The sequence below is a fragment of the Phyllostomus discolor genome, chromosome 1 (genome assembly GCF_004126475.2).
Source record: "Phyllostomus discolor isolate MPI-MPIP mPhyDis1 chromosome 1, mPhyDis1.pri.v3, whole genome shotgun sequence".
NCBI lineage: Eukaryota > Metazoa > Chordata > Mammalia > Chiroptera > Phyllostomidae > Phyllostomus > Phyllostomus discolor.
Window position 1 is genome coordinate 24,635,480 of NC_040903.2, and position 27,605 is coordinate 24,663,084.

A 27,605-nucleotide genomic window follows, 5' to 3' on the forward strand; every position below is an offset into this window, starting at 1 on the left:
TGAGAATCCTGAACTTCCGAACTGAAAGAGTTCAGTGCTCTGTGAACCTGGATTAACATGCCAGTAGATAGGACCTATCCTCAGTTAATGGGTGAGCAGGAAACAGGGTGCACTTAGGAGGTTCCAAATTTCTGGATGGCTGAGGTTTATTGAGATTATTATTAATGTTAAATTAATTTTTTCCCATCACCAGGTATCCCCCCATACCCTCTTCCACCTCTACTCACTGCCTCCCCACCACAATCACCACAGCATTGTCCATGTCCATGAGTTCTGTCTATTTTTTTCTCAATTCTTCCACCCCTAGCACTCCCCCCAACCAAGCTGTCTGAGCCCACATTTTAGAAAAAGCAGTCTAAAACATACTTGCCTGATTTTTAGTCTTACTGGATTCCAAATAGTGAATTCAATGAATCTCTTCTTCCATTAGAGTCTTGCAAGCTACGGGGCCACTGCCTTGCAGGCCTCGCTCTCCCTCACACTCCCTCGCTCTGCCTCGCTCTCCCTCGCTCTCTGGTTTGGAGCTGAGGAAAAGCTACGGACTGAGTGTCTCTGGACCTCAGCCTCCTCATGTGAAAAGGAGGTGTTCAATTCAATTTCAAAAGTATCTTCAGCCTCCGAGATTCCAGAGCAGACGGTTTGTTGAAGGAGGCCTGAGCAAGCATGGGTACTAGGAACTGTGTCATTTGATGGGTGAGCTGGTCTAGGGCATCAGGAAGATAATGACTTTACAATCAACACGAGGGCACAGGCGATTAAGAAACACATTTAGCTGATGGCTTGAGTGTCTGTTCCATTTGGAGGATAGATTCCTTAAAAGGAACAGGGTGACTCATCTGCCAGCAGTAACCTGATGAACTAGAGCTATCCACTTTCCTCGCTTTGATTCCAGGCAACTCAAAGAGCCTAATTTGGTTTTCCAAGGCAGATTCCCCAGCATGAAGACGGCAGGCTATGGCAATTGAAAACTGACATTCTTTTGTGGGAGCAAAATTGGATCACATATGAGAAAAAGCTGTAAAATTATATTAACTAACATTCAATGCAAAGGGATATCATCCTTGATAATATCATTACTTCTGAATCATTCTCCTGCTGATTTGGTTAGTAGCCTTTGAGTCATTTTTTAGAGCTAGTAAGCCCTGTGTAACTTGGTAAATATGGAAATTCTGGATCTGCAAGGCTGATCAGAGGTGAAAATCACCAACATTTACATAGTGCTTTACAATTTTCAAAATGTTTTTGCAAGTGATATCCTAAGAACTCTGAGAGAGAGAGAGAGAGGGCCCAGTATTCTCCCAGCGTCTCGCTTAGGAAGGCTCAGTATTAGAGCGGAGCTAGGCAGGGTCTGGGCTGGCCGTCCAGCCCGAGTGAAAAGCACAGTGCTGCTGTTTCTGAAGAGGGGGAGTGCTGTTCCCCCATCTAACTAACACACCGCTCACACAGAGACTCACACACACTGCACGGGATCTGTGCCCAGTGGGACAGCTGAAGCAGGGATGAGAGGCAGAGGGCCGAGAAGAAAGCCAAATGCCAATCTGTTCTTGAGATCCCAGAACTGCTTCTCTTTTCCTCTTCAAATGTGGCTCAAAGCACACACGGCCTTTCCACATGGCTGCCCTGTGGCTGGGACTGTTCAGTCTCCCTTAGCTCCAGACTCAGGTGGAATCTGCTTGCTGCAGGTGTGGAAAGTACCCAGCCTTTTAAGATGGAATCTCGAAGGTATCAGGTGCCTGCCTGTATCTCCCTGGAAGTTTGATCTGGATGCTCCTGCTGAGGGTGGCTAGGGGCCCTCCGCTGTGATGGTCCTTCCAGGGCAGCGCGCCAGACCTATCCCACCTGGGACTCTGGGCATCTTGGCCACTGGAGCTGCCAGTCTCAGATTACAGGGGAGGGGAGATCCCTAGACCTCAGGCTCTCTGTGCAGTGCAAACCTGAACTCTCCTGTCGGCTGCTGTGAGACTGCCCCAGAGTGGGATCTTCGTGCCCAGGCCCTTCCCATTCACGGGGGGAGGTCATATTGCTTCTCTGGGAATTTATAGAGGCTCCGAAAAAAGAGATGAACTGGTCCAATTCCTGCATCTCCTTTTGTTGGATTTACTTTGCTGCCTTCAGACTGAGAGGTAGGAGACTGGTGGGTAGGTAACCATCTCTGTTCATTTGGGACCACTTTTTTGGTGGGAGGTGGGGTGGGCCAGCAAACAGAACCAGTGATCTAACTACAGGGAAGTGTTCTATGCTTCCTATTAACTTACGCTGATCCCAATGGGTCAAGCTAGAAAAATAACCCTCGTCCATCAAAAGCTTGTCCCTAGCTGATGCCAGGTCATCCCCAGTTCTAGTCCTCAGTCTGTTGTTTTTTGTTTTAAAATACATGTTGACACTAAATGTTGATCCAGGTCCCTCTTTTTGAGCAGTTGCAGAAACAGCAGATGGAAAATATGCTCAGAAGTTGTTCAATGACCTTTTTGAAGATTATTCCAGTGCTCTTCGTCCAGTAGAAGATACAGATGAGGTCCTGAATGTCACACTGCAGATCACGCTTTCTCAGATTAAGGACATGGTGAGTCCCATAAAGTGGTGACTCTTTGGCATGTTGCTTAGAAAGAAACTAACACTGTTTTTCAAAGGGATGTTTTAACCGGGAATTGGAGAGAGAATGAGAACAGACAGCTGCGTGTTGAATCTGGTAGGGGAAGGGGACACCAGGGGGAGGAAGCGTCCTACAAAATTAATTTCACTAAGTGCCACCTGTCCTGGCCATTCACAGTACCAGTCTGAGATCATCTAAAGAAAGATGGTCTTACATAGTCTATGATTCCATTGCTGCGAAATGTCCAAGATAGGCAAAACCATAGAGACAGGAAGCAGAGTTTTGGTCGCCAGGGACCATGGAATGGCCGGGGAAAATAGCGAGTGACTGCTTGATGGCCTGAGGGGTTTTTTTTTGGGGGGGGGGCGGGTAGGTGACAAAATGGTCTGGAATTAGATGGTGGTGATGGTTGCATGACACTGTGAATATCCTGGAAGCCACAGAATGGTTAAGCTGTAAAGCCACTTTGAAATGGTTAACATGGTGAGCTTTATGTTATATGAATTTTATTCCAATGAAAAAAAAAGAAAGGTGGTGCTTTAAGATGACATACCTTATTTAGTGCTTATCTCTGCTTAATTCCACAAAATTATGGAACTTGGAAGACTTTTCTTCCTTCCGTTGTAAGTAACATTTCCTGACTTTCTCATTCAAAATGAATCACCACTTGACCATGTTTGAAGAAATCTGGGCAGTTGATTCATGCAAAGATTCGATGACTTAAATATTTTTTCACTTTACATTTTGAACATTAAATGAAGCAGGAAAAAAACATGGCCTTGGCGGTCAGTCAAGGGGTTAGACTGAGAAAGCGCTCACTTATTTCCTGAAAACAGAGCAGTGCTCTTGGAACTCCTACGCGAAGAACAAGTGGTCTAGAGATGAAGGGCATTCAGCTGAGGTGTCTACTGCACAAAATTGTGTCTGGGTTCATCGTGCAGGACGAAAGAAACCAAATCCTGACTGCCTATTTGTGGATCCGCCAAATCTGGCACGACGCGTATCTCACGTGGGACCGGGACCAGTACGATGGGCTGGACTCCATCAGGATCCCCAGCGACCTGGTGTGGAGGCCGGACATTGTCCTGTACAACAAGTAAGCGCAAGTCAGTAGCTTCTCAGGAATGAACTTGTTGATTTAAAAGAATTTAAACATAATAAAAAAGGAATAGTTAAAGCATGATTAATTATCAATACCTGTTCCTAGGCCTTGGAATGATGGTCATAAAATCTTAGATGACAAACTAGCTGCTCATAAAACTTAGAGCTACATTCTCCCTTTCAGGTAAGACCTGTATTAGAGGCTGTGTTAGTTTTCTGGGGCTGCTGTAACCCTGTGTCACACGCTGAGGAGCTAAAACAACAGAAACGTGTTAACTCACGGTTCTGGAGGCTAGAAGTGCTTGGTCGAGGTGTCAGTCAGCGAGGCTGGGTCCTTCGGCGGGCCGTGCGGAGGGGTCTGTTCCTGTCCACTCCCCTGGCTTCCGGTGGCTGCCGACCATCTTTGTTGTTTCTTGACTTGTAGCAGCATCACCCCAGTCTGTGCCTTCATCCTCTCATGGCATTGTCTCTGTCTTGTCTGTGTGCACATGTTCCCTTTTAGAAGGATGCCAGTTGTGTTTGATTAGGTGTCCATCCTACCATACCAATGTGATCTCATCTGAACTGATTACATCTCCAATGACCTCTATTCTGAATAAGGTCATATTCGGAAGTGCCAGGGCCAGGGCCTATGGATTTGGGGCTGGGGGGCACAATTCATTCCATATTAGGGTGTTCCCTTCTCCAAGATCAGGTATCAATAACCATGATACTACTAAGAGTAAATCGGAATGGGCCAGCTAGATGCTGGTCCATGAATTTTGGACTTTTTGTGGAGTGGAGGATGTACTAGGTTGCAAAGGGCCTTGAGTAAACGGGTAGGTAAGATTTATGTTTCTCAAACTGTAAAGGGCACCTGAATGACCTGAGGAACTTGTTAAAACACAGATTCTGATTTAGGGGGTCTGGGGTAGAGCCTTTTGCTCTGCATTTGTATAAGGTCCAGGCATTAGTCCTGCTGGTCAACGGACCACATTGTGAGGAGGAACCAGATTGGTCTGTCACAATTCAAGCCCAGTTGTTCCACCCACTGTCAAAGGGGCTCTGTCTCTCTTTATTCTGGAGCTCATGTTTCTGTGGGTTGGGAAAGGTTTGTCTTTGGCTCAGAGCAAGGTGAATGAGGGGTAACTCTGGACTTCTCCTAAGAAAGAGCTCAGCCTGCTAGTGGGCATGGGTTTCCCTTCAGGAAGCGGTGCTGGTGGGCTGCAGCCTGGATTTTAGCCTCACCCCTTACTCGGAGAGCTCATCTGAGAATTATGACCTCTTGAATCATAGCCCTGGTCCTGCCGACCATTCCCCACTCTGAGCGGCCCGGAGAGTCTTCCATATTCCTTCCCAAGTAAGATAACATCCAAGTGCTTGTGCTTTATCATTCCAGTTCCTCGCCCACCCACTCCCTGCACGTATACACAGACAAGGTGAGAAAAAGTCATGCCATCTGTTATCTCTTCTCATTCACAGGATGCAGGAGACTAATCAGTAAATACGGTTTACATAGAGCACTTACAGCATTCTGTAAGTTCTAACAGTTCCTCCTAGAAAACAAAGCAGGCTGGTTCTCCTATCCTTCCTGCTTTGAGTGGCTGAAGCAGTGACCAACTCTTACTGAAATGCTCCCAGGCAGCCTTGTGGGGTGACCTAAGTGAAGCCTACCCCAGTTCCCCCTTATCAGAGAAACCAGTTGTATGCTCATGGGCTCACACAAACCTACTGTGGCTTCGGTAAATTCTGTCCCCACTCTCCTTCCCTGGAGATGTGTGAGTTCTGTTCCCTGTCCTTTCACACACGGACTTTTTACCACCCTGGTTGATCAACATGTTTCTGTTCCTCTGGGTTGACTCTTTAACTTCCCCCACCCTCCCGCCCCAGGCAGGTCTATTGCGTTCTTCTCAGTAACACCAGAGTTTTACTAGTTGGACAAAACTCTAAATGTAGCTATTGTTGGATGTCATTTGTGTTTTTTTTTTCAACCAGTGAAATGAGAATTGAAGAGAGTTATATGATTAGGCAAAGGAGGGACTCCCAATTACAACCATTTCCCTGACCCTAGTTGTTCTAGCTGAACCCCTGGACCTGTAGAATCTTCTGATCCCAGATATAATATCACCACTTCCCAGAAGCTGGTACAGAATCTTGTAGACCACAAAGTGGGCTTTCGAGTGGTGGTGGGGGGAGGAAAGAGGCATATAAGGGAGGGGATACAGTCAAGTGTGATGAAGATAGTTTAGGTAGAAAGATGGCTAACATCTGGATTCCGCATTGGTGCCTAGATCCCAAACTCTCATGGAGTGAGACTTGTTAGGGAGCATCTGGACAGTGACAGGCCTAGGAGCTGCTGCATATGAGTAGTCATTGCATTTATTGATGCTTAGTTTGGGAGAGAAAAGTCCTTGGGAAGACTTGATAGCTACCTTAGGCAATCATAAGAAAGTAAGGCAGAGAAAAGAGAGATAATTGCTCCAGAGGACAAAACCCAGAACAATGAAAAGAAACTAAAGGGAAGATAAACAATTAAAAAAGAATAACTGATAACTTGAGCAACAAATTTCCCCAAGAGGCAGTGAGCTCTTCAGGAAGACAATGGTTTGAGCAGACACTGGCTCTGTTACCAAACCAGTAAAGGAGTAAGCAATTGAGGGGTCAAAGTTCTGGTGACATTGTTTAGTATAAGTATATGGCCAATATAAAGCTTAATATAAGTGGCTACAAGAATTCCTGGCATTTTTAGATTCAGGAAAGAGTGGATTATAGAAATTCCAAATGTGCACTTATTATGAGAGAGTTCTAATTGTTGAGTTTTAATGGGTAGTTTTAATATTTGGGTTTTAGACCTAGAGAGGAACTGTGTGCCCTATTGTATTCAGAAAGATTTTCTATAATTTAGCTTTGAATTTCAGTTAAGTAGCATGCATAATTGATTTTCAACTGATGTGCTGCATGAATTTCTAAGACATGCAATACCTGACTATTTAGTCAAGGGCACTGACCTCTTTTCCCTTATATTGTTTAAAAAAAAAAAGACAACAGCCAACCCAATAATAACTGTCTGGTGTGAATGAATCAAAATTATAACTATTTTTGTCAGATTGACAAAACATATATATCTTGGGGTGTTCCACAGAACTCTTTAATTAGTTTATTTGTGCCACCAACTGAAAAAGGTTGAAAATTGTTGGCCTAGGTGACTCTGAGGATAGTGAAGATTTTAGATGAGATTGCAAATAAGGGAGGAGGAAGAGGAACAAGTTTGGGGAAAAAAAAAGATGAAGAATTTGGTGTGGGACTGGCTCAGTTTGGGGACCAAAAAAACATCCACATGGGAACGACCAATGAAGGAATTGCAAAGGCAAGGCTTAAACCTGGAAAGGAAATCAAGGACAGAGATATCAGAAGCTCTTTAACCCTTTGTAGAACTATTCAAGGAAAGAAAAGAAATGGCTGAGGATAAAACTGGGGAAACTCTTCACTGAAGAATGTGCAGAGGACACTTGGAAGAAATGGGTAAAGGGGAAGGAGAACTGAGAGAGAACGTTGTCATGGAAACCAAAGGAGAAAGGATGTCTAGGGACAAGCCACAGTGTGAAATGCTGGGGAAGAGCTGAACAGGGTAGGGACTTAGAAGCCATCTTTAGATTTGTCTGTGAGTCATGAATGACCTTTGAAAGAGAGCCTGCCGGGAGGAGGCCAAGCAGCAGGAGTGCAAGCAACATGGGCACATGACAGCAGCAGGTACCCATCACTCTTGAGAGCGTCTGTGGAAAGAGAGGAGAAAGGTGGGAAGTGCCTGGGAGGAGGAGAAGTTGGTAGTAGACACTTGGGAACAAAGTTGGGAAGAGACTGGAGGAGCCAGAGAGAATAAGAGAGACCAAGAGAAGCGAAATCCTGAAGGAGACTTGGGAGGAAAGGAACATCACAGTACCCAGGGGAAGTAAGCCTTGGAAGACAAGGGGGTTTCTTTTTAACGTGGAAGAGGACAAAAGGGGATACTTGAACGACTGAGACATTGGAGATGAAAAGGGTCGGGTCGTGGGCTGGAGTGAATGGACACATCTACGCTGAGTTCCAGGCACTCCCTGGCAACCGAGAAACTGGTTGGCCCTCACTGTTCTCTCCCGTGCCAGGCCACACCTCCAGTTCTGGGGATGGGATTCTTCCGACCCCCTTCCGGAGAGGCCTGTGTGCTCACATGCAAGCCGACTAGAATCAGTTTAGTCTCTCGTCAGCTACAGAGAGGAGGAGAGGGTGCCTGCAGGACACCAAGTAGAAGAGGAAAGGGAATAAAAGAGGGAACCAATTTAAATATTCTCTTCAGGTCGTGCGGTTCTCTTGCCCTCCACTTTGAACTTTTGTCTCTGTAATTGTTTCGTATTCTAGTGGAGAACATGGAACCCAGTTAGAAACAGAGGGAAGGGGAAGAGAAGAAAGATACATACATATACATATACATATACATATACATATACATATACATCACTTACTATGTGTCAGGCAAAGTTGGGGTCTTACAGAGTGTGGCGGAAAGAATGATAGCCCCCAAAGAGTCCACATCCTCATCCCTGGAGCCTGGGAATATGTTACCTAACGTGGCCAAAAGGACTTTGCAGGTGCGATTAATTTAAGGATTTGAGATGAGGAGATGACCCTGGTGGGCCCAATGTAAACACGAGTCCTTGCAAAAGGGAGACAGGAGGGTTAGGGCAGGAGATGCTTTGAAGGCAGCAGAGGTCAGAGTGATGGAAGAAAGGAATCCCGCTCCAAGGAATGCAGGCAGCCTCCAGAAACTGGGAAAGACAAGGAAATGAGTCTCCTTCAGAGTCACCAGAAGGAATGCAGCCTTGCCTCCATCCCGATTTTAGGATTTCTGATCTTTAGAACTGCAAAGATGTTTGATTTGCATTATTTTAAGACACTAGGCTTGTGGAAATATGATAGCAATAAGAAATTAATACATGTAGTTATATACTTAATATAAAAATTTAAAAAGAAACTTAAGGTATTACAATCCCTGCTTTTACAGGCTGGTGACAGAAATGTAACTTGCTCAAGTTTATAAATCCTGAACCAGGTTTTGAACACCAAATCTCTCTGTGGCTATTTCTGTGATGTCAGGACACTTTCTACAGGAGAATGAACCTTATCTACTCAGCCAGCCCATTTACTTTCTTACCACCTTTCTTCTGTGTGAGGCATTCTGTAATGTGCTGAGGAACAAATTAGGATTTTAATGTGATGAGGAATAAATTAGGATTTTAAAACTCAGTCTATGGCCTCAAGGGATAGTCTAATAAGAAGTGTATGTAAAAACCATAATAAAGGGTAAAAATGTAAAGTCCTTATAACATAGAAATAAAGTGCTGTGGCCCTCCAAGATGGAGATTTCATTTGACTGGAGAGAGAGGGAAGGCTTCTCATAGGTGGGTCTTTTTTTTTAAAAAAAGTATTTTTATTTATTTTTAAATTGTATTTTTTCAATTACAATTGACATTCAATAGCATTTTAGGGGGTCTTGAACACTGTGTTGGATTTCTATGTGCAGGATATTATAGACAGAAAAAGGAGTCTGAGTAAGAGGGAACCTCACAGGACCTGTTACGGTTTCGGCCTTGCTTGGGGGAGCATGAGCGCAGGAGGCCGCGGGAGACACCGGGCTGGATGGTGGGACGGGAGTAGATCATGGAACATCTAGAATAAGATACTGGGCACGAAGTGAATAAATAGGAATGTCTTTAAGCTCCTCCTGAGAGAGTGGGCTCCTTTGTCCCCTGGCTCTGGTGAGTGGGGAGCACCAACGGGCAATTCAAGGGGGAAAAAGCGAGGACAGGGTCTGCGTCCGCTCGCTCCCTTCCTGTAGAGGTATCTGGTCGGGCTGTCCCTGGACAGAAAGTCTTAACTCCTATTATGGCTTACTCAACAGTCCATCTGCCTTGCAGTGGTGGTGGACAAAGAGTAATTTCCTGAAGGAAAGCAAAAATTCTGTGCCCCAAAAGGCCAGGCATTGATATGGATAAAGAAAAGCCATCCAGAATAAATGATTATCTCTTAAACTATGGGTGAATAGACTTTTTCTGTTTTCCAAATGTTCTACAGTAGACATGTGCAAACCTTTCAACAGTAACAAAAAGCTATTTTAATATTCTTGTGCCCAGAGTTAACAAAGTCAGGTATGCAGAGCCTCCCCTTTAGAGGTCAGCTTTGACAGGTTTCCTTTAGGTCTGGCTGCATAAACCATTGCACCTGGACTGAGAGAGTGGCATTGGGACCAGAGAGGAAGGGACATAGAACAGACATGCTTTAAAGGAAGAATCCAGGATGACTTGCCCCTCACTAGTCACAGGAGACAGAGGAGAAGAGAAAATTAGAGTTGATTCCAGATTTTCAAGACAAAGTGATAGGGAGAATGGTGGCCCATTGCCAAAGACATTATTAAAGTGATGGACGCAGGCTGGTGAGCTGTCTGGAGGGGGAAGCTGGTGAGTTCGTCCAGCAAGCTGCTCTCGTTTTCCTTCTCCCACCTCCAGGGCTGACGATGAACCTTCCGAGCCTGTGAATACCAATGTGGTCCTGCGGTATGATGGGCTGATCACCTGGGATGCACCAGCCATCACCAAAAGCTCCTGTGTGGTGGATGTCACCTACTTCCCCTTTGATAACCAGCAGTGCAACCTGACCTTTGGCTCCTGGACCTACAATGGCAATCAGGTGGACATCTTTAACGCCCTGGACAGCGGAGACCTGTCTGACTTCATTGAAGACGTGGAGTGGGAGGTCCATGGCATGCCTGCGGTGAAGAACGTGATCTCCTATGGCTGCTGCTCGGAGCCGTACCCCGACGTGACATTCACCCTCCTTCTGAAGAGGAGGTCCTCCTTCTACATTGTCAACCTCCTCATCCCATGCGTCCTCATATCTTTTCTGGCTCCCTTGAGTTTTTATCTCCCTGCAGCCTCTGGGGAAAAGGTCTCCCTGGGCGTGACCATCCTTTTGGCCATGACTGTGTTTCAGCTCATGGTGGCAGAGATCATGCCAGCCTCAGAAAATGTTCCTCTCATAGGTGAGTTCAAGCATTCTATACTTTGAACCCAACTTTGTAGTGACTGGGGTTACATCTGTGCCTTTAAAACAGAACAGTTAGACCAGCTTCACACTCCACACAGGCTGTCACATGCTTCGTCTAGTGTCTTTGGTTGGGATCTTTGAATGCCATGTGGCTGTTGGAAACAAAACCGGTCTTGTGGTCTCCAGAGTGACCCACAGGAAGAATGAGGGGCGATATAGCTTAGAGCAGTGGTTCTCAAAGGGGGATCCCCAGACCCAGAACACTGGCATTGGTTTAGAAATGCAAATTCTTGGGGAACCACCCTAGACTTAGTGAATTAGAAACTTCGGGAGTGAGGGCTAGCATCAGTTTTAAGGAGCCTTCTGGGTGATTTTGATGTACTCTGTGTTCAAATCTAAAAACCACTGGCTTATGGTTTAAGGCCTTGATTTTGAGGTCAAAGAAGTCTGCATTTGACTTTCCTCATTCATTCCTTGGTAAATCTTAGACAAGCTACTTAATCTTTGAGTCTCTGCCACTGCATGTCACTGCTACCTCATGTGCCGTTGCTTAGTGCGGAATCTGGCACGTGATAAGTAGTGAGAAAACAGTGGCTGTTTTTATCTTTTCACATCACAAGGGGTCTCTTCTTGGGAAGAGTGGCAAACATGATAGAAATGATAAACAGGATTTTTAAGCCTACCATCTATTTTTAATGGAATAATTCTCAACCTCTATTGAGTCTAATAGGTATGGGAAGATTTGTTAGAGTGCAGGTTCCTGTACTGAAAGAGTTTAATTTAGCAACCTCTGGCAACACTTGAGAATTTGAGATGATTCTAAAGTAGATCACGTTTTTATCAATCTGTGATAATGAAATGTCCCTGTAAGGGTAGAGCATACTCTGAGGCTGCTAGTTCTGTCTCCTATTTTGTTTCGTTTTGTTTTTAAGATTTTATATTTTTATTTTTTTCCTTTTTTTATTGATGTTTGAATACAGTTGCCTCAGTTTTCCTACCACCACTTTCCCCCACCCTATCCACGCCCACCTCTCACCCTCAATCCAATCCCCACTCGGCCCCATCCATGGGTCCCTCATTTATGTTCATTTATGTCCCTTTCCCTTCTTTCCCGCATTATTTCCCTGTCCCCTCCCCTCTGGTTACTGTCAGTTTGTTGTTGATTTCAATGTTTCTGGCTATATTTTGCTTGTCAGTTTGTTTTGTTAATTAGGTTCCACTTATTGGTGAGATCATATGGTATTTGTCATTCACCGCCTGGATTATTTCACTTAGCATACTTTCCAGTTCCATCCATGTTGTTGCGAAGGGTAGGAGCTCCTTCTTTCTTTCTGCTGCATAGTATGGTACATTGTGTAAATGTACCATAGTTTATTGATCCGCTCACTTACTGTGGGCCCCTAGGCTGCTTCCAGCTCTTGGCTACTGTAAATTGTGCTGCTATGAACATTGGGGTGCACAGGTTCTTTTGAATTAGTGTTTCAGGCTTCTTAGGGTATAAACCCAGCAGTGAATTGCTTGGTCAAAAGGTAATTCCAGTTTTAGTTTCTTGAGGAAATTCCATACTGTTTTCCACAGTGGCTGCACCAGTCTGCATTCCCACCAACAGTGCACTAGGGTTCCCTTTTCTCCACAACCCCGCCAGCACTTGTTTGTTGATTTGTTTATGATGGCCATTCTTACCAATGTGATGTGGTATCTCATTGTGGTTTTAATTTGCATCTCTCTGAAAGGACTAACAGGGCTAGTGATGCTGAGCATCCTTTCATATGTCTCTGGGCCCTGTGTATGTCCTCCTTGGAGAATTGTCTGTTCAGGTCCTTTGCCCATTTTTTATTTTATTTTTTAATATATTTTATTGATTATGCTATTAAAGTTATCCCATTTTCCCTTTTTCACTTCCCTCCACCCTGCACACCCCTCCCACCTACATTCCCCCACTTCAGTTCATGTCCATGTGTCATACTTATAAGTTCTTTAGCTTCTACATTTCCCATGCTATTCTTACCCTCCCCCTCTCTATTTTCTACCTACCATCTATGCTACCTATTCTCTGTACATTTTCCCCCTCTCTCCTCCTCCCACTCCCCTATTGCTAACTTTCCATATGATCTCCATTTTTGTGGTTCTGTTCCTGTTCTAGTTGTTTGCTTGGTTTGTTTTTGTTTTAGGTGTGGTTGTTAATAATTGTGAGTTTGCTGTCATTTTACTGTTCATATTTTTATCTTCTTTTTCTTAGATAAGTCCCTTTAACATTTCATACAATAAGGGCTTGGTGATGATGAACTCCTTTAACTTGACCTTATCTGAGAAGCACTTTATCTGCCCTTCTATTCTAAATGAAAACTGTGCTGGATGGAGCAGTCTTGGATGTAGGTCATTGCCTTTCATGACTTGGAATACTTCTTTCCAACCCCTTCTTGCCTGGAAGGTCTCTTTTGAGAAATCAGCTGACATTCTGATGGGAACTCCTTTGTAGGTAACTGTCTCCTTTTCTCTTGCTGCTTTTAAGATTCTCTCCTTATCTTTCATCTTGGGTAATGTAATTATGTGCCTTGATGTGTTCCTCCTTGGGTCCAACTTCTTTGAGACTCTCTGAGCTTCCTGGAATTCTATTTCCTTTGCCAGAAGGGAAAGTTCTCCTTTATTATTTGTTCAAATAACTTTTCCACTTATTGCTTTTCCTCTTCTCCTTCTGGTATCCCTGTAATTTGGATGTTGGAATGTTTAAAGACATCCTGGAGATTCTAAACCTCTCTTCATTTTTTTTTGAATTCTTGTTTCTTCCGTCTTTTCTGATTGGATGTTTCTTCCTTCTGGTCCACTTCATTGATTTGAGTCCCAATTTTCTTCGCATCACAATTGGTTCCATGTACAATTTCCTTTATTTCACTTAGTGTAGCCTTCATTTTTTCATCTAATTTGCAACCAAATTCAACCAATTCTGTGAGCATCCTTATCAACAGTGTTTTGAACTGTGCATCTGATAGGTTGGCTATCTCTTCATCACCTAGTTGTATTTTTTTCTGGTACTTTGATCTGTTCTTCCATTTGGGCCATTTTTTTGTCCTGAGGTGCCTGTTATGTTTGAGGGGCGGAGCCTTAGGTGTTCACCAGGGTGGGGCAATGCACATTGCTGGGTTGTGATGCTGTAGGTAGGGCAGGGGTCTGAGAGGAAATAATGGTGCTTACTCTGCTCTTTGCCAGATTTCAGTCACTTCCCCTGCTTCCCACAAGCAAACTGGGCCTTTCTGATGCTCATTCCCATGTGGGTGGACTTGTGTACGTTCTTGTGTACGTTGTGGACCCTGTGGGTCTCCCCAAGGAATCTCACAGGGTCTCACAGGGTCCCTCGCAGGGTCTCCTGTGAAGCTGGGAGTTTCTCCCAGTACCTCAACACCCACAGGTGTTTTCAATTGGTGTTTTGAGGCTTTATGTCTCCGAGCTGGGACCCTGGGTTGCGCGGTTTGTCTTGCTCCCCAGTTTCTCCTGGTTTATCTGCACGCAAATGTGGGACCTGGTCCGCTAGCCACCTTATGCTCCACACCCCTCCACAATCTGCTGCCTCGCTGGGTCCGCCAACCACCTCTTTGCCATGACCCCTCTCTGCCTGGCTGCCCAACTCTGCCCTTCCTACCGGTCTGGATGAGTGTGTCTTCTTTAACTCCTTGGTTGTTGGACTTCCATACAGTTCAATTGTCTGATGGTACTGGTTGTTTTTTGTTGCTAAATTGTTGTCTTTATTTTGGTTGTGCGAGTGAGGCGGATACCGGCCAGCAGTATCCATCCCTGCTGCGGATGCTCATCGAAACATGAGAAAAACATACACAGAGACAACCAGGTCCTGTGGGGAAATAGCGACAGAACGGCCACTCTCTCTAGTGGAGGGCGCCTCGAGCCCCCGTTTCAGTAGGATTTTATTAAGAATACAGACTTAGTTTGTGGATTCACAGCCTGGCAGAAAAGATTAAAAGAAATAGGTGACTTTCAAAGGTGCAGACAGAACCCCCGCTGTAATTCTGGGCAGAGTTTGGAGTTTTAATATGTGAAAGGACTAACAGGGCTCAAAGGGCTAGTTTTGGTTTTCTGTCTGTGCCTTCAAATTCTAATCTAATAACATCCTCCAGCAAACAGATCTCACAGGATCTTGCATATTCTGTGTCCCAGGCCTGATTACCCTGGGGGTCTGCCATCTCTCGTCTGGGCTGCACTGCCCCTGTTATTTCCACAGGTCTGAGTCAACAGAGGAGACAAAGGCAGCCAGGAGACTTAGATTTCTCACATCTAAGAACAAGGACTCAGGCTTTGACAAAGCCAAGGGGGCAGGGGTTGATGTCTGTCACCCCTTCATTTCCACATCCCTGAGTGTCTTCCCAGAGGCCTCCTCATGATCATGCCTGTCTTAAGCATTTCCCTCTGTGGGAAATCTTACCTGTCATTGGCTAACTGATCCAGCCTAGGAGGTCAGGCACAGAACAGGCAGCATTCATGCCAGGGAAATAAGTTTTGTCTCCTTAGTGGCTCCTGGTCCAGAGGTCTTTCACTCAGCCTAAGTCACGGAGGGTTACAGCTTCCTGAGACCAGGCAGGGCGGTCCCCAACATGCGAGGAGGCACAATGTGTCTGCCTACACCTCCATCTTGGCCAGAATTCCCTTTGTCCATTTTTTATATTGTATTGTTTGTCTTCCTGGTGTGGAGTCATGTGAGTCCTTTACATATTTTGGAGATTAAACCCTTGTCTGAGGTATCATTGGCAAATATGTATTCCCATACAGTTCATTTTGCTAATGTTTTCTTTAGGCATGAAGAAGATTTTTATTTTGATGAAGTCCCATTTGTTTATTCTTTCCTCTATGTCCCTTGCTCTAGGGGACATATCGGTGAAAATATTGCTATGTGGAATATCTGATATTTTCCTGCCTCTCTTCTCCTCTAGGACTTTTATGATATCATGACTTATATTTAAGTCTTTTATCCATCCTGAGTTTATTTTTGTGTATGGTGTAAGTTGGTGGTCAAGTTTCATTTTTTTGCATGTAGCTGTCCAGATCTCTCAACACCATTTGTTGAAGAGGGTTTTTTTATTCCATTTTATGTTTCTCCCCCCTTTGTCAAATATTAATTGACCATAGAGACTTGGGTTTATTTCTGGGTTTTCTAATCTGTTCTATTAATTTATGTGTCTGTTCTTATGCCAGACTGTTTTGATTACTGTAGCCTTGTAATATAGTTTGATGTCAGATATGGTGATCCCACCTACTTTGTTCTTCTCTTTAAAAATTGCTGCAGCTATTGGGGATCATTTATGGTTCTATAAAAATGTTTGAAGTGTTTGTTCTATATCTGTGAAATATGTTATTGGTATTTTAATAGGGATTGCATTGAATCTATAAGTTGCTTTGGGTAGTATTGACATTTCGATTATGTTAATTCTTCCAAGCCATGAACATGGTATATGCTTCCATTTATTTGTGTCTTCCTTAATTTCTTTCTTCAGTGTTGTGTAGTTTTCTGAGTACAGGTCTTTTATCTCCTTACTTAGGTTTATTCCAAGGTATTTTGTTTTTCTTGTTGCTAGAGCAAATGGGATTTTTTTCCAGATTTCTGTTTCTGATGTCATTGTTGGTGTACAAAATGCCTTTGATTTCTGAATATTGACTTTGTATCCTATGTTTTACCAAATTCACTTATTAGATTGAATCATTTTTTGGTGGAGTCTATAGGGCTTTCTGTGGGGGAGCTTTGTCTGCAGAGCCCCCCCATCCACCACAGATGAGAAAAAGTCTACCAAGACATGCTCTGCTTGGGGAGGAAAGGTGGCTGATCTCTCACAGGAAAAGGGCTAAGAGCCTTTTCCTCAATGGCTTTTATTGGGTTCATTTGCACAAGAATTCAGGTAAAGCTCATTAATCATTGCCAGAAAGTAAGGATCAAACAATAGATAACGAAGAACTTTGAGGGCCTATTTTGAGTCAGGGTCAGATAGCTAAAGAGCTGTAAAACTTTGAGGAACAAACTTATTTCTTGCTTGGACCCTTATCAGTTAATTGAGAGCATTCTAAGAAAGCAGGTTTCACAGGATTTGACATATTCTTTCTTAGGCTTGATCACCCGGGGAACCCACCCTTTCCATCACAGGGCTGCACCACCCTCCATCATTGTTTCAGGCTTAAGTGGAGCAAGGGAAGTAAGGCAGCCAAGAGATTAGGAGATTTTCTCGCAGACAATGAGGACTCAGGCTGTGCCAGAGCTGAGGAGTGAGGGTCCATCACCCCCTTTTGCTGTAGCCTCCAAGGTCCTTCCTTGGGGGCCTCCCATGTGACTGTGCCTATCTTAGGTCATTCCCCCCTTGAGGAATCTTACCCATCATTGGCTAACTGACCAGGCATTGGGGGCCAGGCAGGGTGAAGTAAAAGGAGCAGAAGCGGTGCTCCTGCCAGGGAGATAAGCTTTTGTCTCCTTGCTGGCTTATGGTCCAAGGTCATTCCCTCAGCCTTAGCCTTGGTGGGGGTTACAGCTTCTGATACCAGGCAGGGCAGTTCCCAACAGTTTTCTGTGTATACTCTCATGTCATCTGCGAACAATGACAGTTTTACTTCCTTCTTTCCAATTTGGATGCCTTTTATTTCTTCTTCTCGTCTGATTGCTGTGGTTAGGACTTCCACTACTATGTTGGATAGAAGTGGTGGAAGTGGACATCCTTGTCTTGTTCCTGATCTTAGTGGGAAAGCTTTTAGCTTTGCCCACTGAGTATGATGTTGGTTGTAGGTTTCTCATGTATGGCCTTTATTATGTTGAGGAATGCTCCCTCTATTCCCACTTTGCTGAGTGTTTTTATCAGAAATGGGTGTTGTACCTTATCAAATGCTTTTTCTGCATCTATTGAAATGATTATGTGGTTTTTGTCTTTCCTTTTGTTTATGTGATGTATTATGTTTATTGATTCATGAATATTGTACCATCCTTGCATCCCTGGGATGAATCACATTTGATCATGGTGTATGATCTTTTTAATATATTGCTGGATGTAGTTTGCCAATATTTTTTTTTTGTTGAGGATTTTAGCATCTTATGTTTATCAGTGATATTGGCCTGTAGTTTTCTTTCTTTGTTGTGTCTTTATCTGGTTTTGAGGTTAGGATGATGCTGGCTTTATAAAAAGAGTTTGGGAGTCTTCCGTCTTCTTGGATTTTTTGGAAAAGTCTATGAAGGATAGGGGTTAGCTCTTCCATAAATGTTTTGTAAAATTCTCCTGTGAAACCATCTGGTCCAGGGCTTTTGCGTGCTGGGAGTTTTTTGATACTGCTTAGATTTCATCAGCTGTTATTGGATTGTACAGGCTTTCTGTTTCTTCTTCACTGAGTTTTGGAAGATTATATTTTTCTGGAAATTTGTCCATTTCACCTAGGTTTTCAAATTTCTTGGCATATAGTTCTTTGTAGTAATTTCTTACAATCCTTTTTATTTTTGTGGTGTCAGTTGTAATTTCTCATCTTTCATTTCTGATTGTATTTATTTGGGTCTTCTCTCTTTTTTCTTGATGAGTCTGCTTAAAGGCTTGTTGATTTTGTTTATCATTATATGTTTATTTTTAGAGAAGGGAAGAAAGGGAGAAAGAGAAACATTGATGTGTGAGAGAAACATAGATTGGTTGCTTCTCACATGCCCCCAACTGGGGACCTGGCCTACAGCCCAGGCATGTACCCTAGCTGGGAATTGAATTGGTGACTTTTGGTTCACAGGCCAGTGCTCAATTCACTGAGCCAGACTAGCTAGGGCTATTTTTTTTTAATCTACCTTGTTCTGAGATGCCCCCTAACACTTCAATAGCCATGCCCTGCCGTCAAGGAAGTACTACTGAGCTCCAATGCCTCTATGTCAATGTCATGTTGCTGTAAAAGATGCTTACCCAAATCAATCCATGAACATAGTATATGCTTTCATTTAATTGTGTCTTCCTTAATCCTGAAACACCAATTCAAAAGAACCTATGCATCCTAATGTTCTTAACAGCACAATTTACAATAGCCAAAAATTGGAAACAACCTAAGTGACCATCAGTAAATGAGTGAATCAAAAACTTATGGTACATTTATACAATGGAATACAAGAAAGAAGGAGCTCCTACCCTTTGCGACAGCATGGTTGGATCTGGAGAGCATTATGCTAAGTGAAATAAGCCAGGAGGTGAAAAACAAATACCATATGATCTCACCTATAAGTGGAACCTAATGAATTAAACAAACAAGCAAGCAAAACATAACCAGAGATGTTGAAATAAAAAACAAACTGACAGTAGCCAGAGGTGAGGGGGGAGAGGGATAATGGGGGAAAGTAAGGAAAGGGTCATCAAGGAACATATATAAAGGACAAATGGACAGAGCCAAACAGGGTAGGATCAAGGGTGGGAAGCAGGGAGGGATGGGGTGGTGGGGAGTGACGGGGGAGGAAATGGAGATGACTGTACTTGAACAACAATAAATTTTTTTAAAGGTGCTTACCCAAATCAAAAGCTAGACATTTTTAGTTCCTTAAAGTAGGCAATGAGGAAACATTTCAGAACAAGAGACATAGAGACCAATGACAAAGGGATATTGCATTTCCCTTTTACCCTCCACTGAATCCCTTAATATCCAATATTTAAATGTTATTACATTGGTTTCTCTGTTTGGAAGTTTGTTTCTATGTCTCTCCAAGCAAGATACAGGCTTGCATGCATGCACACACACACACACACACACACACACACACCTTTTAAAGAAATAGACACAGAAGTGTCTCTACCCCCATTCTACTAGTAATAAAGAGGAAGAGGTATAATGGCATTTTCATTACCTCTTCTGAGAGGCAGAAATGATGGACAGTGATGACATCCAATCATAACCCTATGTGAAGCAACATTAATTGGTAGGTCCCTCTCTATTCTTCAGCAGTGACATTCACCAGCAAGCTGGCTGTTTCTAAAGAGAGATGTCTCAGGACATATCTGAGGAATTTTGCAAGTATTACTTCTTCTATTTCTGTGATAATATAAAAATGCATGTTTTTTAGGAAAGTGCACACAGATCTTGAGAATATATATTTAACAACCACATTTTGGTTGTTACACCAAATAAATGTACTTCCAGTCTTATAGAAATGATTCAAGTTTTCTTCATGAAGTGTAGCATTTGATCAGGCATCTGGCCCTTAGGCCCTTAAGAAAAGTTCCATTTGGTTTTAGTTTACTCAGAGCTTTTAACAAATAATAAGTGAATGATGAATATTACTAAATCCATTGTTTTCATCTGTTAAGATAATCATGTGAGTTTTCTCTTTCACTCCATTAATGTAGTGAATTAGGTTTTCTGATGTTCAACTAAGCCCTCCTTTATCATGATGAATGGACTTTTAAGACACCAATGAGTTTAGTTAGCTAAAAATTGTTACAGGACTTTCTTAAATATGTCTATAAGTGGCATAGCTTTACTATTTCTTTTCTTGTTACTTTTGGAATCAAGGCTAAATTGACTTCATAAAATAGTCAGGTAGTTTTTCCTCTTTTTCTTTTTCTGAAACAACTTGAATGAGTTACTTATTTCTTAAAAGTTTGTTAAGACTTACTAACCTATCAAACCTTTTGGTCCTGGAGTATTTGATGGGAGGGTGGGTAGAGGTATTTGATTAATTCCATTTCTATTCAAGTGTTCCTTCATCTTACACTAAATTTGACATCTGATATATTTCTAGATATTTCATCTAGGTTTTTTTCAAATGGTTCATCATACAGCTATTTGTAAGATTATTATATTGTTTTCTACATTTTGATTTAGTTATTTCCTCTTTTGTATCCTCTCTCTTTCTCTCCCCACTACCAGATCTTCTATTTTGTCAGTGGCCTTAGCAATAGTTTATCGATTTCATTACTTTCATTACTTTTTCATATAGCTTGCTTTTGTTCATCATCTTGGTTTTTTGTTCTGTATTCTTACCCTTATTTTTATTGCTTCCTCCATTAATTTTTTTCAGGAATATTTGCTTTGTGCAATCATTCATTAAAGACATATGCATGTTTAAGACATAGTGACATAGTGTCTCTTCTTTTCCAGTAGTAATGAGCTTTCACATTAATGAGAGGTCTGAAGACGATTCTGAGAACTGACCGAGATTGTTAATTATTTGTTTGTTTGTTTGTTGAAAGTGAAAGTTTTTCACATCATGATCTCAGCAAACATTCATAAATCTTTTAAGTTGGGAAAAGGACAGTGCTGAGGACTTTACATGTATCACCTTGGTTGAGCCTCACTGTATTCCTACTAGTTAGATACTATTGTTATGCTCATTTTACAGAGACAGAAGCTGAGGCCTAGCAGGATTATATATGTAACTTATTTCAGGCCACAAGGCTAGTGAGTGACAGAGCTGGAACTTGAACCTATGGAGTTTGATTCAAAAGTATATACTAGAACCCATTAGTATATATAGCTTTGTTTTAAAAAGTGTTTGTTTTTTGGGCCAAACATGAGGACAGGTTTGAACTGACTCGGTTGCTGGTATTTTCCAGGAAAATACTACATAGCTACTATGGCCTTGATCACAGCCTCCACTGCCTTGACCATCATGGTGATGAATATCCACTTCTGCGGGGCTGAGGCCCGGCCAGTGCCCCACTGGGCCAGGGTGGTGTTCCTGAAGTACATGTCCAGGATGTTGTTCGTCTACGATGTGGGTGAGAGCTGCCTCAGCCCCCACCGCAACAGGGAGCGGGACCACCTCACGAAGGTTTATGACAAACTTCCAGAACCTAATCTGAAAATAGCCAGGAACAGCGGCCCTCCCAGGAAGAAGGAGATGAACAAACTCGTGAAGAATGACTTGGGGTGCCGGGGAGAGAACCCGCACGATGCTGACAGCTACTGCGCACGGTTCAAAGTGCTGACGAGGAATATCGAATACATTGCCAAGTGCCTCAAAGACCACAAGGCCACCAATTCCAAGGGGAGTGAATGGAAGAAGGTTGCAAAAGTCATAGATCGGTTCTTCATGTGGATATTTTTCATTATGGTGTTCGTGATGACTATTTTGATCATAGCAAGGGCAGATTAGTAGGTATTTGGTATGCGGGGGAAAAAAATCAATAGAATTCCCTGTGATCTACTCTAATAATTCTTCTAAGACATACATACATACATGCATATATATATATATGAATATATGATATAAACACAAATACGATGTATAATATATAGACACAAATATATATAATTCATAATTTAGGTGTTATGTTGTCTTTAACTTCAAATCAAGAAAAAAAGAGAAAACTCATGGGCACGGACAACAATGTGGTGACTGCAGAGGGGAGGGGGAGGGGTGGAAGTGGACAAGGGCATAAGGGGGGATAAATGGCAAGGGGGGAAAATTGGGACAACTGTAATAGAATAAAAATAAAAACTATTTAATAAAAAATAAATTTAAATGGTACTGGAAAAATACAATAAAAATAATGTATAAAGAGAAAAAATCAAATCAATAGTTTAGGCATCCATCAGGTTAAATTAAGCAGGAGGGTCAACATTTCATGGTTAGGGATGTGGAGGAAATAGAGAAGGACTCTTTTATCGCCTGCCGTAGTGGTAAGGGGCTGGCTTCTGGATCGCACGATTATTCTCCCCTTTAGCAATGCAAATAATGAGGTAAACTACATGACTGTTTAAAAGTTAAACTAATTTTCCCCTTAGTCCCTATTAAAACATGCTCTTAAGAAAGGAAAATAGTCATATATTCCTTAGTGTGGTTTAAGTCTTGATGTTATCCTTCTCAGGCATGGTGCCTTTCGAGTCATATCTCATATAACGGAATAAAAAATTTTGTCCCACATAAAGAAAGTCGAAGGATCAGCAGCTCAATGGGGAAGAAAGTTTTCTCCATAATGATGATGTCATATATGTTGGTGGTGTTTTATACAAACCCTATAGATGAAGTTGTTCTTGCATTTAGTCTTTGATTTAAATAAGACTGTCAGTGAACTGGGCTCATTCATTCATTCATTCATTCACTCACCAAACATTTATTGAGTATCTTCTACATATATCACAGCTACATGATTCACATTCGCACTGGGTGTCATAGCAAATCTTATGCATAAGGCTGGTCCCTTTTGATCTTCACAGCATTCTGCAAATTAGGCAGGCAGGTCTTTCTAGCCCTCTTTTACAGAGGAAGAAACAGTGTCAGAAGAAGGTGGGCATAAGGACCCTACTGCCCCAGCATCCCACTAGGTGGTGAGCAGAGCTGGGATGCCAGCCCTCAGCACCATGACTTTGAGCCGGGGCCAGGCCTGCTAAAACCACATTGCTTTCAGCCATGGCAGGTGATGATTTAGGGTAGGGGAGACTGCGAGATTCTCAGGCTGAATTCTGAATTTCTGTCCTAAGTTACTTCCTTTGCTTCTCAACTTTTTTCCTACTTTCAATAAAATGTGTTTTCAAACTTTCCCCCACTACCTGCTTGATGAAGACGATCCAAGTACTAATACCAACTTCCTGATTTCCAGCTCCTCAATGATTTTTTTTCCTGATCAAAAATAGAAAAAGAGAGGTAGGAAGAAGTCAGGGGTTACCCCAGGGAAGAGAGGATGGTAGTTGGTTTAAAGATATAGACATTGTTTTTTATTCTTGTGTTGATTTATTTGCAAAACATTTGTTGTGCACCTACTATATACCGATGCTATGTCAGCCATGGAGGGAACAAATACAAAACATGGTTTAACCGTTCAGTGGCTCACATATTGCTCTCAGTTCATTAAAGAAGACAGGCAAGAAAACAGACAAATACAATGTAGTGTTAAAAGTGCTGTCACAGAAACATGGACAAAACGCCATGGAAATAATGGTGATGAATCTGTTTGAGGGAAAGCCTGAAACACTTTGTGGGGTTTTATATAACATTTGAGCTGGGCTCTGAAAAATGAGTGGGAGCTTGTTGAAGAAACAAGTTAGGTAGGCATTAGAAGGCATTAAAGAGAAGAGTGTGAGCAGAGCTTAGAAGAACAGAGGCCCTTAGCCTGTTCATGGAATAGACTACTTGCAGTTGGAGAACTGTAACTTGGATTCTGACAATTTTTCTTTCTTTTTTTTTTAAATGTGCTTTTTGGTGTTTTTTTTTTTAGATTTTATTTATTTATTTTTAGAGAGGGAAGGGAGGGAGAAAGAGAGAGAGAGAAACATCAATGTGTGGTTGCTGGGGGCCGTGGCCTGCAACCCAGGTATGTGGCCTGACTGGGAATCGAACCTGCGACACTTTGGTTCGCAGCCCGCGCTCAATCCACTGAGCTATGCCAGCCAGGGCTATTTTTTTTTTTAATTTTAATCAGTTAAAGTTGCATTTGGCTGCAAATAACAGGAAACCCAGTGGACCATGTCTTCAACAGATAGAGATTATTCATCCACACAAAAACAAACCCGCAGTTACAAAGTCCAGGGATCTTTCTATTTTTTCCCTCTGTTGTCTTAAGGCATTAAATTTGTGGTAATATGTTACAGCAGCAATAGAAAACTAATATAGGACCCAATGAACAACTCTGTGTATGTAACTTTTCCCATATTTTAGATTATTTGTTTGGGATAGATTTGTCTATAACCAGATTGAAACGATTTTATTGAGCCATGCTAAAAAAAAAAATCAAACTTTGCCTTGAAAACATTGGGGAACCACAAAAGGATTTAAAGCAAGGGTGTGATTGTATCAGATTCGTGTTTCAGAAATGACTGTGGTAGTGACTACGAGATTGTAGAGGAAATAGAGAAAAGGCAGAGGGATCTGTTGGAATGTTTGTGTTTTTGTTTTTGTTTTTACCAATTCAGGGAGGAGATAATGAACTTTTGACCCAAGATGGTAGGAACCAGAAAACGAGTCATAAAGTATTTATAACCTAGAATAGACAAAACTTGGTGACTGGCTGGATAAGGGGTTAGAGAGGGAGTGGCATTGAGAATAGTTCTGAGCTTTCTATCTCGGACAACAGAGGTGGAGAATAAAAAGGAAGACCAGGTTTAGGAGGAAAGATTTCTGTTTAGGACAGAAATTTCTGTTTCCTTCTTGAGTTGGAAATGCTTATAGGCCATCCTGGTGGAGATATGTAGTAAGTAGCTGAGGATTTATTTGGAACTTTGGAGAAACAAGAAAGCTTTAAAAAAAGATTAACACTCAAGTTAATTGTTAAGGGATTTATTAAATGATTTCTGTGAGTAGAACACGGTGTTACAAACCCGGAGAGAGTCAAATGAATGGAAACACATTCTTTGCCAGAATTCCAGAAGCTTAGAACCATCACGTGCCATTAAAGCGGCGATTACCTTGTTAAACTCTCATTTCTCCATTCACGCAGCTGATTCCACAAGTATACTTAGTTCCCCTCCAGGCCTACGGCCCAGAAACTCTGTCATTATTCTCTTCTTATCCTTTGTGATAAGAATATTCTCTTTTCATCCTTTGTGTGCAGTAAAGGGCAAAGCACGAAGTCATTACTCATTAAACAATTGCCGAGTGGCCGAGTGAGCGAAAGGAAGAGCGGTAGGAGGTCCAGCACAGTGCCAGGGAAGTGCCGACTGCCACAGGAGGCCTGTCCCACACAACACATAAATGCAAATACCAGATGGGTTAGAGAGTTTGATGAAAAGCAAACAGAGTTTATAAGAAACTATAGGAGGCTTTCTAAGTAAAATGCTCCAGCTCATGAAATTTTAAGGTGTGACTGCTAAGAAGGAGGAGTCCAGGGCCCTTGGAAGGAGAGTAACAAAGGGGCTGGTTTGGATTGGACAGTCAGCCAGGCCAGCCGAGGGGGACAGGTGCTACTGGGAGACCTGAGGGGAGGACTTGCCTGGAGAAGAGTTGGGGAAGTGCCAGGTTGCAGGCAGTGGAAAGGACAGAGTTCAAGCTTAAGGGCAGAGCAGAGTTTATTATTATTTGAGAAAGAGAAAGGGGGCCTGAAAGACAGCGCAGTACGGTGGAATCGGTGACCTAAAGAGACGCAAGAACAGGGCTAGGTCAGGCAGAGCCTTGCAAAGTTTAAAAAACTCCCATGACTCTGTTTAGACTGGCTGTCTTGGTGCAGCAAGGTGTGCCTGGGTTTGCTGAGGTCCTGACCTTTGTTCTTTCTTCTTTGTTAGACTCTGTCTACTTTTCCATCAGCTCATTGCTCACACCAGCACTTGCCAACCTGGCCGTGGGCAAACCTGGCAAATGGATTGTCTTGGTCAAACTGGAAACACAGGTTTTGGAACTTCTTGAGCAACAGTGGTGAGGCCACTTGCAAGTCATCAACTCCAGAGGCTGACAAAGAGCTCTCTGCCCATTTCTTCCTTCCTGTCAGATCACAGTTTTGGAGGAGATCTTAGCTGTGAAAGCTTTATAAGCCTGTCGATATGTCCAAGCCTCTCTAACCCTTAAAAAATAAACCCTGTGATAAAACCTCTGCAGTCTTTGTGTATTTCTGTCTCTTGACCCTCCCAGCCAAGGTTTCTTTCCACATCACTCAGGGTTTCAGCAAGACAGAGGTGGCGTGTTCAGATTAGGACAATTCAAGGAAGGTGTAATAAAGAACTGTTTATAAAGGTGTGGGCAGGATGTAAAGAAATGCAAGCGGTGGTAGAAACCCCAGAACTAGCAGAGCAGAGTTGTTACTACTCTGAGGCCTGCAAGGAGGCAGAAGGGGTGGTTACCTGAACCCAGCTGGAGAGAGTTGTGATCTGGGGTTGAGTGAATGCAGCAGACTCTGTAAGAAAGGAATTGGGGACCTGTTTATCCCCACCTCACCCTCTGTCTTCCCTCCGATCTCCCAGGGATCACTATCGGCCAAACTCAGTGGAGTCACTGGAATCTTTTGATGTTGCTTTGAATTTCAGAGAGAGAGAAGGGTGGCGAAGGAGAGACAAAGGAGAGACATCTGATGCATTCCCTCACTCTGACTTAACTCTACATTTAAAACCTGACTTCTTTCACCCCACCCAACTGAAACTGCTCTAGCCAAATTCACTATTTGGTAGTTGACAAACCCACTGGATACCTCTGAGGTCTCTCTGTTGCCTTCAACTGCAACTGACCACTTCCTCCTTCTTGAACCTGGTCTCTCTTACCTTCTATGTTACCACTTTCTGCTTTTTAAAAGGTTCCTTCTCAGAACCCAGGGCTGGCTCCAGTTCTCCCTCTTCTGGTGAAGTTTGATATCCCTAAGTGTTTATCCTCGGCTCTCAAAACCACCTGTGGAGCCTTGGGCTCTGCTTAGCTCTGAACCCAGTGTAATCTGCATGCCAACTGAATATCACCACTTGAACGTCTCACAAGCTTTCCAATTTAGCACGTTTCAAACTAAGCTCACTATCTACATTGCCACCCAAGTCTACCCTTCCGCCTGTGTTTCTGTGTTACTTAGCTGTACCAACACTAATTCTACTAACTAGGCTAAAAACTGGCAGTTGTTCTAGATTCTTACCTAATTCAACATGAAACCAGTCACTGATCCTGTCATTTCTACCTGATAAGTGGTTTTCAAATCTGTCCTCTTCTTGCTCTACCCCTAGCAATTGCCTTATTTCAGCTCTTTGTCATTTTTGCCTGGACTATTACAGTAGTACCTTAACTGGGCCTCCTGTCTCCAGTGTCTTCCCCTTCTATTCCACCTACTTCATGGCTGCCAAACTGATCTTGTGACTCTGCCACCTAAAACTCTTATATGGCTAAGTACCTACCAGCTGGACAACTTCCATAATATGATATAGCAGAGATTAAAAATGTGTATATATGTGTTTTCTTTTTTGCTGCTGTACTAAGAGATGTTGCTTTGTTCTCTCTGAGGATATAAATTATTTGTTTGTCATA

At 42.8% G+C, this 27,605-nt stretch overlaps 1 protein-coding gene across 2 annotated transcripts; it reads left to right on the top strand.

Moving 5' to 3' along the window:
• The first annotated feature begins 227 nt into the window (after positions 1–227).
• On the top strand, positions 228–21,957 carry CHRNA9 (cholinergic receptor nicotinic alpha 9 subunit). 2 transcript variants are annotated; one of them, XM_028507321.2, is made up of 5 exons: positions 228–2,123; positions 2,418–2,563; positions 3,535–3,689; positions 10,213–10,745; positions 21,295–21,957. In XM_028507321.2, exons 1-5 carry the CDS (start codon positions 2,060–2,062, stop codon positions 21,834–21,836), a joined length of 1,440 nt encoding a protein of 479 aa, XP_028363122.1. In that variant the 5' UTR covers positions 228–2,059; the 3' UTR covers positions 21,837–21,957. The 2 variants fall into 2 exon arrangements, with proteins under 2 accessions (XP_028363122.1, XP_035875896.1); XM_036020003.1 differs by having other exon boundaries at positions 2,475–2,563.
• The last annotated feature ends 5,648 nt before the right edge of the window (positions 21,958–27,605 follow it).